This window comes from Ochlerotatus camptorhynchus, unplaced genomic scaffold (genome assembly GCF_037179485.1).
Source record: "Ochlerotatus camptorhynchus isolate MF236.1 unplaced genomic scaffold, CSIRO-AGI_Acam_v1.1 ptg000309l, whole genome shotgun sequence".
NCBI classification, from domain to species: Eukaryota; Metazoa; Arthropoda; class Insecta; order Diptera; family Culicidae; genus Ochlerotatus; species Ochlerotatus camptorhynchus.
This window is the reverse complement of record NW_027040797.1, coordinates 739,350-757,948: the sequence shown is the minus strand read 5'-3', so window position 1 is coordinate 757,948 and position 18,599 is coordinate 739,350. Positions and strand designations below refer to the sequence as shown.

At 37.0% G+C, this 18,599-nt stretch overlaps 1 protein-coding gene across 2 annotated transcripts in view; it reads left to right on the top strand.

Annotated features, from left to right (window-relative positions):
• rols (rolling pebbles) overlaps positions 1-18,599 on the top strand; it is a 50,388-nt gene that overhangs the window by 27,559 nt on the left and 4,230 nt on the right. Inside the window, exons 3-5 of one of the 2 annotated variants that reach the window (XM_065229194.1) lie at positions 6,833-7,124; positions 7,487-7,741; positions 18,256-18,594. In XM_065229194.1, the coding sequence (XP_065085266.1) occupies positions 6,833-7,124; positions 7,487-7,741; positions 18,256-18,594 (886 nt within the window). The remainder of the gene's footprint in view (positions 1-6,832; positions 7,125-7,486; positions 7,742-18,255; positions 18,595-18,599) is intronic. The other variant, XM_065229195.1, reaches the window with a different exon arrangement.

The window sequence follows — 18,599 nt, the reverse complement described above, 5'->3', positions numbered from 1 at the left end:
TCAGCCAATTCGGAGAGATTCTGAAGTTTCCGATTTTCACTACATGCATGACGTTGCTTAGGAGAAACCTGCATCAGACATGATTTGCAAATTTCTACACACCTCGGCAGTTAAAATGGTTTGAACTTCTTGTTAACATCTTTCTTCTGGATATTTGTGAACCTCAATTTTTATAAACTTATTGTTTATACAGGTAAACGGCAATGTAACATGCGTGAGCCATAATCACGATATTTTTTTAGGTGGCGAACTCTCATTTTTTTCGCCCTCCACCCTGCTCATGCCGTTGATCACATTTCATAAGGGAAGCGTAAAAGAGAAAGATATATATCGCAACAAATTCTCTCTATTATACCTGTTTTCAAAGACATGGAGTGGAAGTTGTTCCCGATGAGACAGTTTAAAGAAGCTACATTCAAATTCAAATCCCTATTCAGAAGTTTTTCCTTGATTTCGATGAACTTCGATGAAATTCTTCAAACTTTCCTGATGAGAACGTGTGTGTTGTGTGAGTTTGTCATTTTTTTCTTGGATTTCTCAGATATTTCTTAAAGTTCACAGTACTTTCCTAATGTTAGTAAATTTTTCCTGTGGTTCACAGACCATCCTAAAATTTGCAAAAAAATCCTGGCGTTTAAAGAACTTTTTGCAGAGCATCATTAAAATTCATATAATGTTGCTACAGTTCACAAAACTCTCTTATCTTCGTAGAACTTACCAGGAAGACAATAAACTCGTCTGAAGCTAACAAAACGTCCCTGAATTTGGCAGAATTTTTCTGAAGTTCATAGAACTTCTCTGAAGATCGAAGCACATCTTGAAAGTTTGAATAATTTTCCTGAAGTTTGTAGAACTTCTCTGAAGCTCAATGAGCTTCTCTTTAAGTTGCTCTGATTCTTTGGAGGAGCGTCTTTAAAGTTTGCACAACTTTCCTTAAATTAACTACAGTCCCCTATAGTTCGCGGAGTTTCCTAGAAAGTTGCTGAACCTTCCTGAAAGTTTCCTTAGATAAAATAAGGGAACTGCAAGAAGCTCTAAAAATGCTGTAGTAATTCAAGATAAGGGCTACTTAAACATACTGGGCAAGAGTATCTAACCTCGTGTGGGTTTCATTCCTTTATTATGGGCATTATCGGTAAAAAGATTTTCAAACAAATTTGTCATGGTTACTAGAATTTATTTTCGATCTTGCCGTTGAGTCAAACACTTCTATTTACTTTTAAAAATCTAAGCAAACGCCGCCTTCGCCACCTACTGAATACAGGACACAAAAATTTCGGATACTTACTATCTCCTTTATTGAGCTCCGATAAAAATCTTTCCTTTATTGAGCTCCGATAAAAATCTAAGCGGCGTGAATTTTTTTTACGGGGTCACTTTTCCGAAGTACAAAAAGCGAATTCTCTATTTTCTTTGTGAGATCATTTTACTTTTTCCATATAAATGATTGATAAATTTTAGATAAATCTACAAAAAAAACACTCGACACAGGACGAAAATCAATGCCTACTATGATAACGTGGCTGTCTTGGATTGTCCTGCTCGTTTTCTCTCTCTTTTACTCTTATGAGAGAAGAAAAATTATACAAGAAGTTGTTCTAGCAACAAATATTAATTGATTTTGTGCAAACTCGTCATAACCAATACGGATCTTACTTGCGTGTCAAAGAGAGCTCTTTAACGCCATTTGGATTGATTAAATCAACTTTTGAACCTTGCTTGACTGCATTTGTTCAATTCGTAATAGTTTGGTATCGGCAATAGTCGATATACGCTTTCATAATCGGCGTTGTAAATTTCAAAACACTTTTTCTCAAAAAACCCAAGATGAAATATTTTAAAACCAGCACAGATTTGTATGTTAGGATCAATACAAACATCCTGTGAAGAAAAAACTGAGGTACATGAATATTGCAAAAAAAGTGCCTTGAGACATAGCGTGCGGTTATTTCTTGGTTTTCCCGGTTACTTGTCAAATTCACTGGCCCGCAAATTGAGATGCCAACGTTCGGATCACTCGGCAACTCGTATGATATATTGATCCATTCATATTTAAATTTATTTTTCAGAAGGATGATCAGCGGTCCTGAAACACCAACATCATGAGTTGTAATAATTTGTCATATTCTGCAAATGCCAACATAAAATGTTAATAGTGATGTTATACTTTTGGTTATCATATTTCTTAAGATATAAGATAATGAAAACTAGCTAGGGGATTAGGGACCATCAGGGCACCCGATGGAAGCGATTTTGATGGAGGGCCCATGCATTAATCATGTCAAGCTAAATCGAGCAAAAAATTACCCCCCCCCCCTATCGTGACGTTTTTCCTATACCTAATGCATTGATTGTCACAAAATCTTAGACCTCCCCTCCCCCCTTAGAGCGTGACATAATGTATGCATCAACCCAAAGAATGAAAATGTCAACTCCCTGTTGTTAGAATTTCTTGGACTAACACGCGTAATGTAAAAAGTTACAACAATAACATGTGTTATATTTTCTGCATCTGTGTATGAACACAAAATAAAACAATTGAGTGAAAGCAAACCTAAGCCCAGCCCTTCTAGAGATCGAAGATGCAGGAAAAAACACCTTTTCGAGTTTTCGACCAGTTTCGAAAGTACAGAACATTACCAGCTCCTGGTTTCCCATGGTTTCTTTCTTTCAAAAGTTAGTACTCAAACATGGAAATGATTTATTTCCGTACACAACGGCCAACATGAATCAGCTGTCACATCGTATGTAATGCATATCGCGAACGGTAGCATCGCTAAAAACGGTTTAATTTTTCTTCCATCACCCGCGGACTACTTGCCTACCTACACTGCGGACAGAGGAAGACTGAAGAGAGTGAACCCTGTCCTGTCCGACCGGCAGCGACGACGCCAAAAGTGGACGTGACTGGGAAACAAGAAAAGCGACTTTAAGTCGAAACGAGACCTCTTACGGTCACTGGATTTTACTGCTTTTCGTTCGCGACGCAATCAGATACAATTATTTGTTTCTTATTTTGTTATTGCAAGCGTAATGCAACGGGAGAACTGCTTATTATTTTATCACATGCTGTTTGAAAACTCATTGTTCGGATAACATCAAATCAAACAGGCTTAGCACCAGAGGGCACTGCGGTTAGTTTATGAAATCTATATTTTATAAATCTGATAATAAACATTCTGATTAAATGAAACCCGACAACGCTTGCCGAGTGCATTTTGGTCTGATTGACCTTTTTTTCCATTGCATCGCACAGTTGGGTTTCTACCCGTTTTGGGAGAGAAATTGAAACGGGATAATTTCTTCTGCTTCTGGGATCGCCATACTTGGCGGAAAACGGCTTCAGAAAACCGAGGTGGTGTCAGTCAACAACCACAACAGTATTATTTTTAGATGGCGAATGAGGAAAATGTACAAGCAATAACCTCAAAAACACCTTAAGTTGAGCAGCGGTTTGAATCTTCAGATCAGCCGATTTGATGGTGTACCATAGCCCAGAGGCAAATTGATCAAACATTTTGAAATAAATTTCAGCAGATAGATATTAAAGGCAAACTAATGTTATTTAAATCATTGCTGTATGTATCATGTATCGTTTATTATTGGGAATTTTTTGTCACTACAAAAATAAAAACAAAACAAAATATTGAAAATAAATGTGGATTGAAATAGGGGAAGCTTATTGCGCCGGAGAAAAGAATTACGTTAGATTTTTAATAAAACATTTTCTAATAGGGTGGGTGAGCCAGTGGTGGAGGTACTAAGCCAATTTATTAATTAAAAAATAAATATACGATGCACACACAATTCTTATACGTCAATCTATAGCTTTCAACCTCTTTTTTGATAGAAAAATATTACATTGTAATAAAATTGCATACAATTTTAGAAAACTCATCCTGCATTAATAGGGACACTGTTGCAGTAGTTGTGGTAGTTGCTAACTTTGGTTCCTATAATAGTGAAATGCGTTGGTTTCTTATGGGTTCCACTATTATAGGAACACTACCGCAACTATTGGTGCAAAGAAGTGAAAGTCTTAAGGAAAATTAATTATTTTCCGTCACTTTTGGGCATATTTTAAGTTTGAAATATGCAAATTTGCTTTATTTTAGGAGAGCCACCGATGAAAAATAATCTTATCCGGATCCTCCTCACTTTTCCGGCACAGCCTCCATACCGCAACTATAGGTACACCAATATTACTGGAACACCTAGCCTATGACCTATCGATTTTGATTTTTGCCCAACTTTAGATATCATAATGATATAGAAAAACCTGAAATAATACACCTATGGTAAGATTTACCCAATGAAAATTTAACCAAACGTTCCCCCATCAAGCTGAACAATGCATTAGGTTCTAAGTAACATTGACAGATAATCTTCGTTTACTTTATCTTTGCATTATCATGGCCATGTTGAGATATTCCCAGCTAGTTTCAGCACACATATCGATGAAAGAAGCTATTATCTAGCTTCTAGTACGACAAACACGACAAGAAACGGTTATGTACCCAAGTTATTAACGAAAGAGAAATTCGATGAAGAGAATCGATCAAATTTACTTAGGATTGTTCAGCTTGTCATGATTTGAGGTATCACATGATGGACCCGAAACATGACCGGATGTGGCCAATGTTGTTCTGGAAACTCCAAATGACTACAATCTAACTGGTTTTTGAATTATCATATCATTTGAAGTGTCACATGATAGGTTTTATTCGTTTCAGGTCGAATATAGTCTCATGGCCCTCACAAACTGGAACATGTTCCGGCCTTACCTCCAGAACAAGTTGACAAATTATAAAAATATGAGGTTTTTTCATGTCTTACATATTTAAAGATTTCCAGTGACATAGTGGTTTAAAAGACGATTTTTATGTTCTTAATCGATAGCACCATGATAACGTTTATATTTTGGATATATGACTTTTCTGACTAATCCCCCTAAAATACTGCAAACTTAATTAATCCTAAAAACATAATAAGTAACCCCTTAATATTATAACAGATTTGGAAAGTGCGATGAATTTTCTATAGGAAATGCTCCAAAAGTTTCTGTACTGTAGCAAAACGTTCTAACGTTACGCAACATAACCGCTCATTAAATCCTATTAATACTCAAATCAGAAACATTTAAGCAATTCTGATACACGGCCGATGATACTAACTCGGAGACACAAAGGTCACTCAGCCCTGGGGTCTGGACTATACGAGAAAAATTTGACATGGCCAGCTCCTTTTTGTTAATTCTCAGATACCTATGACATTTTTCGCGCAACCAAAAATGATGAACATCTGCGTAACCATTAAATGTTCATCAATCTATAGGGTGTTTTGAGGATGAGCCCCAGGCTTCCAAGCAAAGCATTATTATGGGCCACTATATCCACTACATTTTAAAATATTCCAAAATTGAAACAAAATGTATACTCAAATTTTAATTAAAATTTTTGATTTTGCGAGACAAAAGGGGGTCTTATGAAGGCCACACCTCAAGTCTCAAGGCCACATTCCATAACGTGAGTGGATCAAAGTGATTACGTCAAACTATAATGTCTAAAATGAACCACATGCCCCACACAACCCCTAGAACGGCTCCCATACACTCTCCATGCGGAATCGTGATGCAGGTCAATTGAATATGTCTAAATGAATTAGTTGCAATGATAACAGTAATGACAATATAGTATACTATACTATAATATATTGAATAATATTAATATTTACCTGTTAATAATGATCGAGATTGGTGAAAAGTAAGAGAAGTTGTTAGTTGATTTTACCATCACAGAGTTTGACAGTACTGCGATGGTATATTATTATGATGCTGATTAGACGAATCCTGAGAAAGCATGATCCTCGTCGTTAGAGAAACCTTTGAAATCCGGGATGTTCAGTTGATCATCGCTACTTGAATCACTTAGAGTATCTTCCGAGTCTTGTCGTGGCTATTTTAAACTCGCATCAGCTATTAGCCACCTTTTGCCAATAATCCACCGATCGACCGCTTCCTTCTACATCGTGTTTTATTTTTTTATTTTTTTGCAGCCATTAGACTTAATTATTCAGAAAAGCAATACATAGTTAAAATCATAATTCTAAACTACACAATTATTCAATTTTGGCTCTCAAATTGTACACATATAAACACGAGAACCAATTCCTCATCGATTGAATGTTTTTTCATCAAAAACCATTGAGATATGAACTGCCTAGAATCGCATATCAGTCCCATATGGAAAAAGCAGGCATTGATGAAATGAAAGTCGAAGTTACGAAGTGCAATTTCCATGTAAATCTTCGAAAAATCATAGCAAATTCATTGATAATTTGTTCGAGTTATAATCAGTTGCAATAAAGTTCGCATGTTTTGTTATATCAGCGAATAATATGGTAATTTGAAAAACAAAACTGTAACTTGACTTCAAGAGGAATAAGTTCAGAATGGGACTCACATATTTCACGATCAAAGTCCGTAGTTTTATCACATACCTAATATAAAAGTAGATGCAAATTGAGGGGATGTCCATATACCACGTGGACACTATAAGGAGGAGGGGGGTTGCCAAATGTCCACGGTCGATACAAACTAAATATATATATATATGGATGATTGTCCACGAACGGGAATGGAGGTGTCTAAAACCTCTCAAGAACTGCCCACGTGGTATATGGGCAGCCCCTAAACGTATTTCAATCAAACATATCACGGCATTCAAACAATGTGACTAGGAGTTTTGAAATTTATTTCTCTCAGCTGAAAAGCTCTTTATTGGGTTTCCATTAAGCATTGAAAACAAAAATTTCTATCTTCTTTCCATTTCAGAGCCCAAGTGATCTCATGTCAACAGACATTTACAAATTGAAGGACAGGCCGCCCAGGTGCCCGTCTGCATCAGGAAAATCTGAATCGCATTACGCTAGCATATCGACTGCTTCCTTCGGCGTCGGTATGAAGCCTTCCCAGCGGTCGGGACTTAATAGCAGTAGTGAAATTTCCTCCAGTGCCTGTGCAACACCTCCACAGAACCGAAGACGCCTCTTCAGTCCCAAAAACCTGCGAAGTCCATTCGGTTACCGTAGAAGCAATACTGCAACCGACAACTCGACGCTGTCTGGTAAGTTCTCCAATAAGACACTTTCCGTCAACCGTCAAAGGGTCAATACTTGAGGCCAATTAAGAGATCAAGCCACTTAATTGCTAATATTTTAATATCTGCTCCACACTGTCCGGTCGCCAATAACCAATTCCGTTGATTATTCACCAACCAATCAGCGGGTAGAAGCCTGAGAACATTTCTGTAGATTCCTTCCGTATACCCTATAATTACGAGGATTTATGATAACATCACGGCATCGGGATCCATTTTCATCGCATGCATTAGGGCTTTTCGAGAAAATTCATCATCACCATCGTTCACATAAACACTAACGTCCATTTTTAACTATCCCCAATCATAAAAATTCACTCTGGAAACAGGTTTAGCGTCTCTATTGAATCCGGCCACATATCATCGGACCGCAACGGCAGGAACCAGCAATTTACCCTCATCGGCATCGTCACCAGCAGCAACGACTTCCCCGACAACGGTCAACAAGAGACAACGGAACGCTAATGATAGCCATAAATTTCATCGTCTGAGTTTGGGCAAAGCCTCGATGGTTTTTGGCAAAATTAAATCCCTATGGTCAGCGCAAGCGTCGACGGCCAACGCCGGACTGAATCAATTAGCAGGCACGGGTTGTTCCGAATTCTGATTGCTGTTTTTTTGTTGTTGACTGTTCGTTTTTCTGTGTGGATTACATGATTTTTATTTACTCTTTCGTTGACTTCGTTTTCGCTTTCATATTTGATATTTTGACTGTGGTGTGCACTTCCCATTTGATGTTTGTCAATTTCTTGCTAACTAATTGAGGGCTGCCCTTGAGTGTGTATGTTTATGTCGTTTATGTACAGTAAAAGTTCATCATAGAGTGAAGCCCATGTTACATCACAGAGTAGGTGTTTCATTTATGATGAAAAGAGTGTTATAGATTAGTTCCATGTCAAATTTAAAAAAAAAAAGCATTGAATTTTCGACGCGGCTCTCTCCGGTTTGTATAAGAACTAAAGGAGGGGGGAGCTTTCGTAAGTGAAAGTCTTACAGTGTGTTACAAGGGGGGAGGTTCATAAAAAACTCTTGCATAATTTATGGATGACTCCTAATATAATATCAAGTACATAATTTGATTTCTCCTTCTATCCCAACTGTAACTTTACGCTAACCCTCAACTTAGTGTTCTTGAAGCACTTCCACAGCTATTAATTGAGAGCTTTCTAAGTCTGCACCATTTTTGCATTCGTTGAAACAAAAATCTCTATACCTAGTGCATTAAGCTTAACGAAATTCCGAATAATCAAACATAAATAAATAATTGGTTGCAAGATTTTCCTTTGTGCCTCCCCAACCTCCCCAATGACAATCTTTCATCCAGTTCCGCGCCAGCCGCATTTTGTCGTTACAACAAAATCAATGTTATTTTGTTTCGCTTTTCCCTGTAAAGCGCCCTTTGCCATTTCTTGCACACAGTGCCAAGATGCAACTCAGAGATCCCAGACGGGTCGGTTTCAAAATATTCTTCTTCTTCTTGTTGTTTTACCTACACACAAAGAGCTTATTTTGTGATGAGTCAGCGCTGCCGCATCCAATAATATGCGATAAATTGACTCCGGCCAGATTGGACAGACGATGATCGAGACGACGCTCTGGAGATCGAAGGCACATAATGTTGGCGATCGATGCACCGTGATCGCACATTGCCGTTCTTCTTGAAAGTTGAAAGTGTGCTGCAGCAGCAGCAGCAGCAGCCCAGAGACGAATGTGTCTGAATTTGCTAAATTTTAACCGCTCCGTGACTTCTCCTCAGAGAGGGCGAATCATGTTGAAATAAAACTGCAGCAAACGGCACGGTGTAAAACAGAAAGGTAATCAAATTGGTTGAAGAATTCTAAAGTTTTTCGAGCCAGAAAATTGGTAATAATTTACTCGTTTTAATGTAACGCTGACTGGGCGATTTTTTATGCTACGGTTCATGAGAACAAAAGCAATCCCCAAGTTGAAACATGAGTACCTACTCACTCGCCATGCGAAGGAACGGCTCTCGAGCTCAAAATACAAAGCACTAAAATCAGATACCAAAACATTAATTACGCAACAATGCGCGGTCAATTTTTTTTTCTTGGAGAACAAAACATTTATCAACGGGGAAAATTAAAAGCCAAATTAAGTAAACGTTCTAAAAATAAATTGCATTTTTCATTACAAATCCATTTATTTAGGCTTGCAACTGACCGCCGTTCCTTCTTTCGCTGATCTTTTGTACTAGGTATCATCATGGTACTGTGATTTTTTGTTCCTAAGTCATTTTTCAAATTAAATAAGGTTTCTCATTCTTACATGTTTTTGTTTTGTGCCTAGCAATTGTGTTAACAAACACTGAAAATTTGTTTCGCTTATGGATACTATTTTATCTTTCCATGAGTCCAGTAGGGTGGGTCAATTGGCTCATATTTGTTTGGTGAAATACAACTCTCTGTTCCCCACTGCTCTTTCTATTCGTACTGAGGTCTCTGTGCCACATTTGAACAAATTTTGTTGCGATTTGGATTGTAAACCCGTTAGCCGAATTAAAAAATGGGTCAAACATCCATTCGGCCAAACGTCCGTATGGTAAACAACCATATACACCAAACGAGGTATCATCGTACAATAAAACGATGATACCTCGTTTGGTGTATATGGTTGTTTTCCATACGGACATTTGGCCGAATGAATGTTTGGCCCAATTTTAAATTCGGCTTACGGGTTTTAAATTCGAACAAACACATAGGAACGTCATCGGATTTACTTCGTCATATGAATGAAGGCAAACATGGAATGGAAAAATTAATTTGCTTGGAGTGCTTCATTTGTTTTTAAGAACAAAGAGTGTAAATATTCATAATTTTATTATTCCTTTTTACAAGTATGCAGGCTCGCGGCAGATTCAAGGAATGGATGCGGTGTCCTCATCTGTTTATCCCAGAAGGCAGAATAGGATCGTAGAACCTTGGGGAATTTCTTTTCCTTTTAGCGGTGTCCAAACCTGTGTATCCCAAGCTGGGCAGGAGAGGATCGCAATCCAAAGTTATTCTTTGATCGAAAGTATCTGTCTTTATTAATCAACTGCTTGTGCTTGCTAGGCTATTAGCGTATTGAAAGATGTAACATGATCCGCGCATTCGGGTTCGCTGTTCTGGGTGTAGGAAAGGTAAATGAATAATTCTGTTTGGCAAGGCTATGGTAGAAGTGAACGCTTCTGACGTGAGTGCAATTGCATGATATGCATTTTTCTGTCTTATCGGCAAATTTAGTAAGATCAATTCTTACAGTGCCGTAAATGATTTTAGCTACATATGACACTTTGAACCATGGGGAACGACACTCATTTAGACGTATTTTATTTCAAAAAAGGACTTGCGAACTGGTTATAACTGGTTAGAAAGAATAGATAGGAATAAACAGAAGGATAAATAGGTATGTTCAGGATATCTTGCAAAAAAAAATAAACAGGGATGCATAATAGTAGAAATGGGATGTCTGAAATAGAAAAAAAAAATCTAAAATTTGTTATTTATTGTTGATGTGGATGAGAATACAGATTTGAGGATAAAATAGATATGGGATGCGGATGGATGAGGATGTATCGTTTCCCCTGCTTTGCACTCTTAAAGGCTTTGTGTTGAAGCTTTTGAACTAAAATTGAATCGTTAGAGCTGGAATCATATAGATTTATAGGAGAGAAGACGCCTTCGGATCTTCTTTATCTATTATCATCAGGGGGTTAATGAAGTCCTAGAGCACTGATTTTTAACACTCTAAGACTTCATTTACCCCGCTTCCGATAATAGGTAAAGAAGTGCCGAAGCCGACATTTCCCCTAGTTGATGTTTTCTGCTCGATAGTACAAAAATAGGCGCTTAGGTCGAAGTAAATTTGCACCCTCCTTGCAGCGTAACGAAGCGGAACATAAAAATAAAGTAACCTTTCTGACATGTAGTGTGCGAATTGTAATCATGTTTTCAAGTGTAAAGTATGTTTCACCACCAGCAAAAAGGTCATTTATTTATGTTTATCCTCACTTTCAGGTTCATGTTATAAAGATAGAATCAACTCCAAGAGAGAGCGAGAAAGCATTTTCAAGCATGTTCAGTTTTATTGTTCAATCTGTGAAAGAACCGCTCATGTTCTAAAGTCGGAGCAAACTCATTGAGAGAATGAAATGACTGTGATCATTTCCGATGAATTGCTCAAATTGCATCTAAATTCTAAGTTTTTCAAAAATATTGTCCTTCTGCCTTCTGCCCTTTAGATTCTTTGTCCTTCGACCTACAATCAAATAAACACTCCAAAAGAAGAAGAAATCCTTCTAAATATTTCAAATCTTGCACTAAAAAAATCTCTTTCATGTTTATTAATTTTCCAATTAAAATATTTTTAAAGGCTCAAATATCCTAAATGACTCTACGTAACCTAGAACCAGTAACTATTTTATAATTAAAAAAAAAACATTTATGTGAAACATTGTTCGAGTTCTTCTTACTTTTCCTGAGAGACGACTTGAGTTTTGCTTCCGCTGCCGTGCCCGTAACTACCTTTCTTCTTCCAATCGTTTTTTCTTCTTTATTTTTATTTTATTTGTCGTCAATCGGTGTAGGCCGGAGACGAACCAGCCCAACGCTGAAATTCTCCTTAAAAAAGTTATAAAAAAATCAGTGTATAATTGTTACCGTTTTATAATTGTTGGCTTAAGGGGGTATTCCCAATCTTTTGCCTTTTTTCGGCCTGTTTTTCAATTAATTTTTTTTCAAGGAAAATGAATAGTAATGCGCCTAACTCTTTGGGATTCTTGTTTATTGAACATTAAAGTTTGCAAATAATTTTTTTTCGACATAAAAAAAGACATTATTGACGTCACAAAATGGCGACAAACAGACCCCTGTTCGCCGCAAACGCCTGGACGGGCGAAGACTTTTCTCTGGAACGGCTTCATCTGAAACAGATTTCGTGATGAAATAATAATCTGCATAAGATTCTCTGGAGCTTCTCCCGTTGGCAGCAAAAAATCTTGCAAATTAACAAAATGGCGGCCATATGAAAAAACAGGCGATTTTTAGCCCGCTTTTTTGCAACTTTAAGGTGCTTCAAACAATGTTAAATGTTAATATTTTTGGCTGAAAGTGGGAGAAGCTCCAAAGAATTTAATAAGGAACAAAATGCGCAAAGATTCAAAAAATCTTCGCCCGATAAAAAAAATGTGGTTTCGAGAAAAACGCGTTTAAAGTTTTGACTTTAGTTAAAACCATTTGGGGGTTCTTACCATTAGTCAGCTATGCCTGGACACCGAATTCGCTGATCGGAAAACGGCTTGGGGGGATGAAAGTATATAGTCTAAAGTACAAAAAAACGTGAAAAAAAAAATTTGATTTTTTGAAAAAAAAGATCGGGAATACCCCCTTAAGTGCTATTTTTCGCAATTTTGTCTTTGTTATATAAATTTTAGTAGGTATGTCTTGAGAACAAATAAAAAAAACTACTACTACTCGTTACGCGAGGAAAGCATTGCTTTAATTTGAGTTTTGTCATTGTAATGTCAATGTTATCGAAGTGCTTATTGTATGTGTCTATCATTCGGTTCAAGGGCTCATATTTGGCATAATTTGTGCGATGCCGGTTTGAAGCAAATATATTTCTATTTCGTAAATGTCTTGTCGTAATTTTAGAGATTACAATACTGCAGTTATACGCATAACTGTCCCATGTTCTATGCAATCCTTATGTACCGTGGGACTCTTATGCGTATAACGGCAGAATAGTTCTATTGAATCAATGCGATGTGATACGATATCGTTTACGAATGAAATCATAGTTTGTATGTTTGGATATTCATGAGCATACATCGAGCTGTGTACACACTTAGATTGTTTGCCGAGATGGGCACCACTGAGCAGATCGGCATTTTATTTTGCTGGATCTCAATGACAAACTTGCCGTGATTCAGCTAACAAACGGAAATTTTGCCGAGATCTCAGCAAACAAACATAAATTTTGCTGAATCTCGGCAAATTTTTCACTGAGATCCAGCATATTTAGTTGACCGCCAGCAAATTGTAAGATTCAACGAGAAAACATCTAAGCCAATTCAAGTCACGTCAGGGGTTCCCCAGGGCTCGCACCTAGGTCCCCTTCTTTTTATTTTGTACATTAATGACGTCTCTCTTATTTTAAAAATTGTCAGAGTACTTATATACGCTGATGACATGAAGCTATTTTTAGAAATAGGAAGCGATAACGATATGAATTTGTTCAGAATGAAATAAATGTTTTTTTACAGATGGGATGGTGTAGTTAAAATTTATTGAAACTAAATATTCAAAAATATAATCTTATAACGTGCAGTAGAGCAGGCAATATGCTTAATTTTATAAAACGTTTCGGTCTCCCCTTTAAAGATCCTAATACAATCACTTTACGTTGCTTATGTAAGGTCAATATTAGACTATTGTAGCGTTGTTTGGTCACCTTATATGAAGAAGCATGAAAAACGAATAGAGTCAATCCAAAAGCAGTTTTTATTATATGCACTACGTAAGCTAGGTTGGACGGCTTTTCCTCTCCCGTCATATGAAGCTCGTTGCTTGTTGATCAGCATTCAAACATTGAAAGAACGTCGGGATTACGCAAAGATTAAACAATATCATTTCGCAACGCATTAACTCAGCTGATCTATTGCCAAGATTAAATTTGTTTGCACCTTCCCGTCAATTACGCAATCGACACTTGTTTGCAGTAGATCGCCATCGAACCAATTACGCTAAATTTGGACCGGTAAATCAGATGATGACTGTTTATAATCATCATTGTGAAACGATTGACTTAAATATGCTCTCAACAGAATTAAAAATATATTTCAGAACCCTGCGAAGTCATAGATCATAAGTCATAATGTTAATATGTAGTCTACGATTTGATTGATTGACGAATAAATAAATAAATAAAAAATAAAATGCCGAGCTGCTCGGTGATGCCTATCTCGGCAAAAAATCTAAGTATGTAAGATGGCAGAGGAAATACAGTCCAACCTAACTTGCGGAGTGGAACAAACTATGCTGCAGTATTCTAATATCGACCTTATGTACATTTTTTTTATGTTATACGGATCGTGAAAGATCCCTGACTCTATCACATTTTTCCACGTTCTGGTTTCCTAAAGTAATGGTTATATCGGGTATGTTTCGTTTTCTACTAAAGGTAAATGAGTTACATTTTTTTACATTTAATTGTAGCAAGCTTTTGTGACACCAAGTATGGAATATCTGTATTTCCTTTTTGAATATGATAATGTCTTCGGCATATTTAATTTCCAAAACAAGTTTAATGTCGTCAGCATAGGTTAAAACTTAACAATTTCTTAATGACGAAAGAGATGTCATTGATGAATAGAATAAATAAATAGAGTCCTAAATGAAAGCCTTGAAGAACTCCCGAAGTGACATCAATGAATTTTGTATGTCTTTCCTTTGTATTTTACTATCTGATGATAGTTAAATATGATTCATTTGAGGAGAGTGAAATGAATTCCCATTTTTTAAGTTTAAATAGAAACATGGATATGTCAATTCAATCAAACGCTTAGCTGAAATCTGTATACAACACTTCTATATGGTTTCCGTTATCCATTGAATTCATTGCATTATCCGCTTCTTCTCGGTAAAGAAATGCCGAAGTCTTCTTTTCCCCTAATTGAAGAAGGCGGCTGCTGTTTCTGGATATCGCTTACTTCCTCTACACTGTTCTTCTCGGCACCCGGGAACGTCACATCCATCTCCACCACCTCTTATTCCAGCACATTAACTGCCCTGTGCGGCATAATAGTCCCATTAGCATTTTTGGTGAAAATGAGTTATACATTCACACCTATAAACGATTACCGACTTCGGTAAATTTTACCGAACTTTCAAAAGCTTAACTGTTCGGTAAAAATCAGACAATTTAATTCATTAGTTTCAAAGTTTCAAAAAAAACGGCGCCGGTGGTGTAGTGGTAAGCGTGATTACCTCTCACCCCAGCAGGCCTGGGTTCAATCCCAGTCGGCCCCGCCGGGATGTTCTGAGGCATAACATCTCTGATCACGCCTTCCTTCGGATGGGAAGTAAAGCCGTTGGTCCCCGGTTCATGAGTTGATGGGTCGATAGGTAGGGTCCAGGTGTGGGAGCTGCCTTCCTGGCACGTCGGTAGCATTGGTGCTCAGCACGGAAAACAAGATCGACGGAAAAACAAAACCAAAGAAAAAAAAAAGTTTCAAAACAAGGAAAATTTCACCGCAATGGCAAGACTCGATTATTTAAACAAAGCTGACAATGTTTTGAAGTTAAAATGTAGTGAAAAAGCTTTTGAAAGGAAGTTCAAAGTTTTACCGAACGTTCAGCTGTTGAAAGTTCGGTAGAAAATTACCGAAGTCGTTAATCATTTCTAAGTGTGTTGACATTGATTGTCAAGTAACATCACTTTACAGTGTACACGATACGTTTCCTACGTTGTTCAGAAAATGACACGAAAAATACCAGAACTATGTTATCCCATCCATAAGAGCCCATGAAGAAAAAAAAACCCTTCAACAGCGTTTTTTTCGGCTTGTTGTTTTAACGAATGGGACAACTATACTGAAAAGGGCAGTTAACCGCTCCTCTGTTTTTATTGTTGTTGTCCAAAACGATGCACCTCCAGTCACTGTTCTTCATTCCGCTGTTGGTTTTTTGACTTAGGACTGCGACTTTGTGAATATACTGGGGTGAAAATCAAAAAATTGTGTGACGAAATAATGTTAGGTTTTAAACGCTTATAACTTGGTCATTTATTGATAGATTTAAATTATATTCACATCGTTTGATTCAGAATTGATGTAAGATTTTTTGGTAGGATTATAGTAATTTATTATTAGTAGACTGTTGAAAATTGATCAATCTTTTGGCCGCAACTAACCAATCACGTGCTCGCTTGCTGTAACTATCGAGGGAACAGAGAGAGGCGACCGGTTGCGAGGTTTTAAAAGAGCTTACCTGTACGTTTTGCTTCAAATCGTCTGGGGATGTGACGGTTGTCACATCTAAAGAGCCTAAATTTATAAAGAGGCGACATGTCAAAATTGGAACAATCGATTGTCTGTCAAAGTCATATGAAAAGTCATTCCAATCGAGCAGAAGACCTGTCAAATGGATAAGATGTCGTCTCTTTATAAATTCAGGCTCTTTAGTCACATCGTAACGACGCTGTACACGGCCGATGAGACTAACTCAAAATTGAGTAGGATTTCTCTCAAAATAGTAAAAAGTGAGTAAAATTTTCACCAAAAATATGCTTGAAGAAAAAAACTTTACGTCTTTTAATCTATGAGTACACTAGTACACGGCCAATGAGATTAACTCATATTGAGCCGTATTTGACTTAAAATTTGCAAAAAAAAAGCGGTTATTAAGTGAATGAGTCAATTTTTCCACGATTTTCTAGGAAAACTTCTTGAACACCGTAGAACCCCATTGAATAGCTAAAATTGCATTTAAACGGCGTTCACTTTGAATTTGTTTAACGGATATCCCTATACCGCCCAACGGCGCTACGCAATGTAATGCAATTGTGAGTTGAATTCGACTCAGGTATTGAGTTATTTTTATCGGCCGTGTAGTCTGGTTAAATTTTTCATAATTTTCGTTATATCCAAACAGGTTTTTGAGGAAAATTTGACTCACTCAGTGAGTAACCACACTTTCATGATTTTAAGTGATCAGGTTCAAATAATCCATTAGGATTAAATACAAATGGAGATAAAATCCCATTATATCCTTACTTTATTTATAAGGATGTATTTGGATTTGCAATTTGTATTTGAATTTTAATTGGATTTATTTGAAAGTTTAATTATTAATTAATAGGTCCATCAAATTTTATCCCTGCCAATCCTTTAGTTCCTGTTCATATTCAACCAGAATGGTATTTTTTATTTGCTTATGCAATTCTACGATCAATCCCTAATAAATTAGGAGTAATTACATTAGTATTATCTATAGCTATTTTAATAATTTTACCATTTTTACTCATATTAGTACATTCCGAGGACTTCAATTTTTTCCTTTAAATCAAATTTTATTTTGAAATAAAGTAACATGAATTGGAGCACGACCTGTAGATCCTTATTTTCAGTGATGTCATGGTGGTTTTAGAACTGGTAACCCTCCAGGGTAGAAGGTTTCTGTCTTTGGAAAAGTTTTTCAAGTGAAAGAAGCTTATTTCTTTTAATTACTTTCCATTTGAAATGTTGATCTTTGAAATCGGCCTAATGGTTCAAAGTTATAACTTTTTGAAAAATTTCATTTAAAAAAACGATTTTTGGGCCACCCTAACATGGAAATGGTCACCCTAATGACAAAATAAAATATAATAAGGGTCTAATATTTTGCGATAAGGAACAAAACTACCAATTTTTACGAAATTCTGAGAACCACTATATCGTTTTGTTATGGAATGGCTTTTTTTCCTTGATTTGTTTTCCGTCGATCTTAATTTCCGTACTGAGTACCAATGCTACAAACGCCAGGAAGGTAACTTCCACACCTGGACCCTATCAATCGACCCATCAACTCATAGACCGGAGAACAACGGATTTACTTCCCTTCCGAAGGAAGACGTGATCAGAGATTGTATGCCTCAGAAAACACCGGCGGCGCCGACTGGGATTGAACCCAGGCCTTTTGGGGTTAGAGGTACCACCGGCACCGCTGTATGGAATGGCTGATTTTTTTTTATTAATCTACGTTTAAAATATTGCTGATATCACGTAAGACTGTCTTTCAATGAGCAAATTTACTTCAAATTTTCACCGAATATCATAGGTATGACTTTTGATATCAAGATAGCCTATATTACGTGATATCAGCTAAGTCTGAAAATACTATTAAATTGGTAGCAACGAATGATATCAGGAAAGCACGTTTTGAATAATCTAACATTTAGAATTCAATTTATTTTATAAATAATCAACGGCATTTGATCTAAAATACAATTTATACAACTGAAAAGCTTAATGTTTTCTGCATGTTGATTTCATTTAACATTCCGCATCAGTTCTATTGTTTCTTTCATCATACTTAAACCACGAACTATTAATCTTTCACAGACGATGAAGGTGGCAACGTAAAACCGATGCTACTCAACGGAAAATCCAAATCATCGCAGGACGAGTTGCAAGTTCGACTCGGTTTCTTCCTGGAAAACAACCCTCGCCGAAATATGCGCGCACCGATACAATCCTGTAGTTCGCTAGCCTCAACCAACACCAGTCCGGTGTCGACCCTCACCGGATCTTCGGAAGCCGATGTTTCTCGTGCTCAACAAATACAAGAACCAAACCACTACAATACCGGCTGTGATTCCATAGGCTCAATGATGTCGGTATCAATATCGGAGCAAAGCAATGCATCCTCGAGCCCCATGAGTCGGAGGCACTCGGTTACTAGTAAG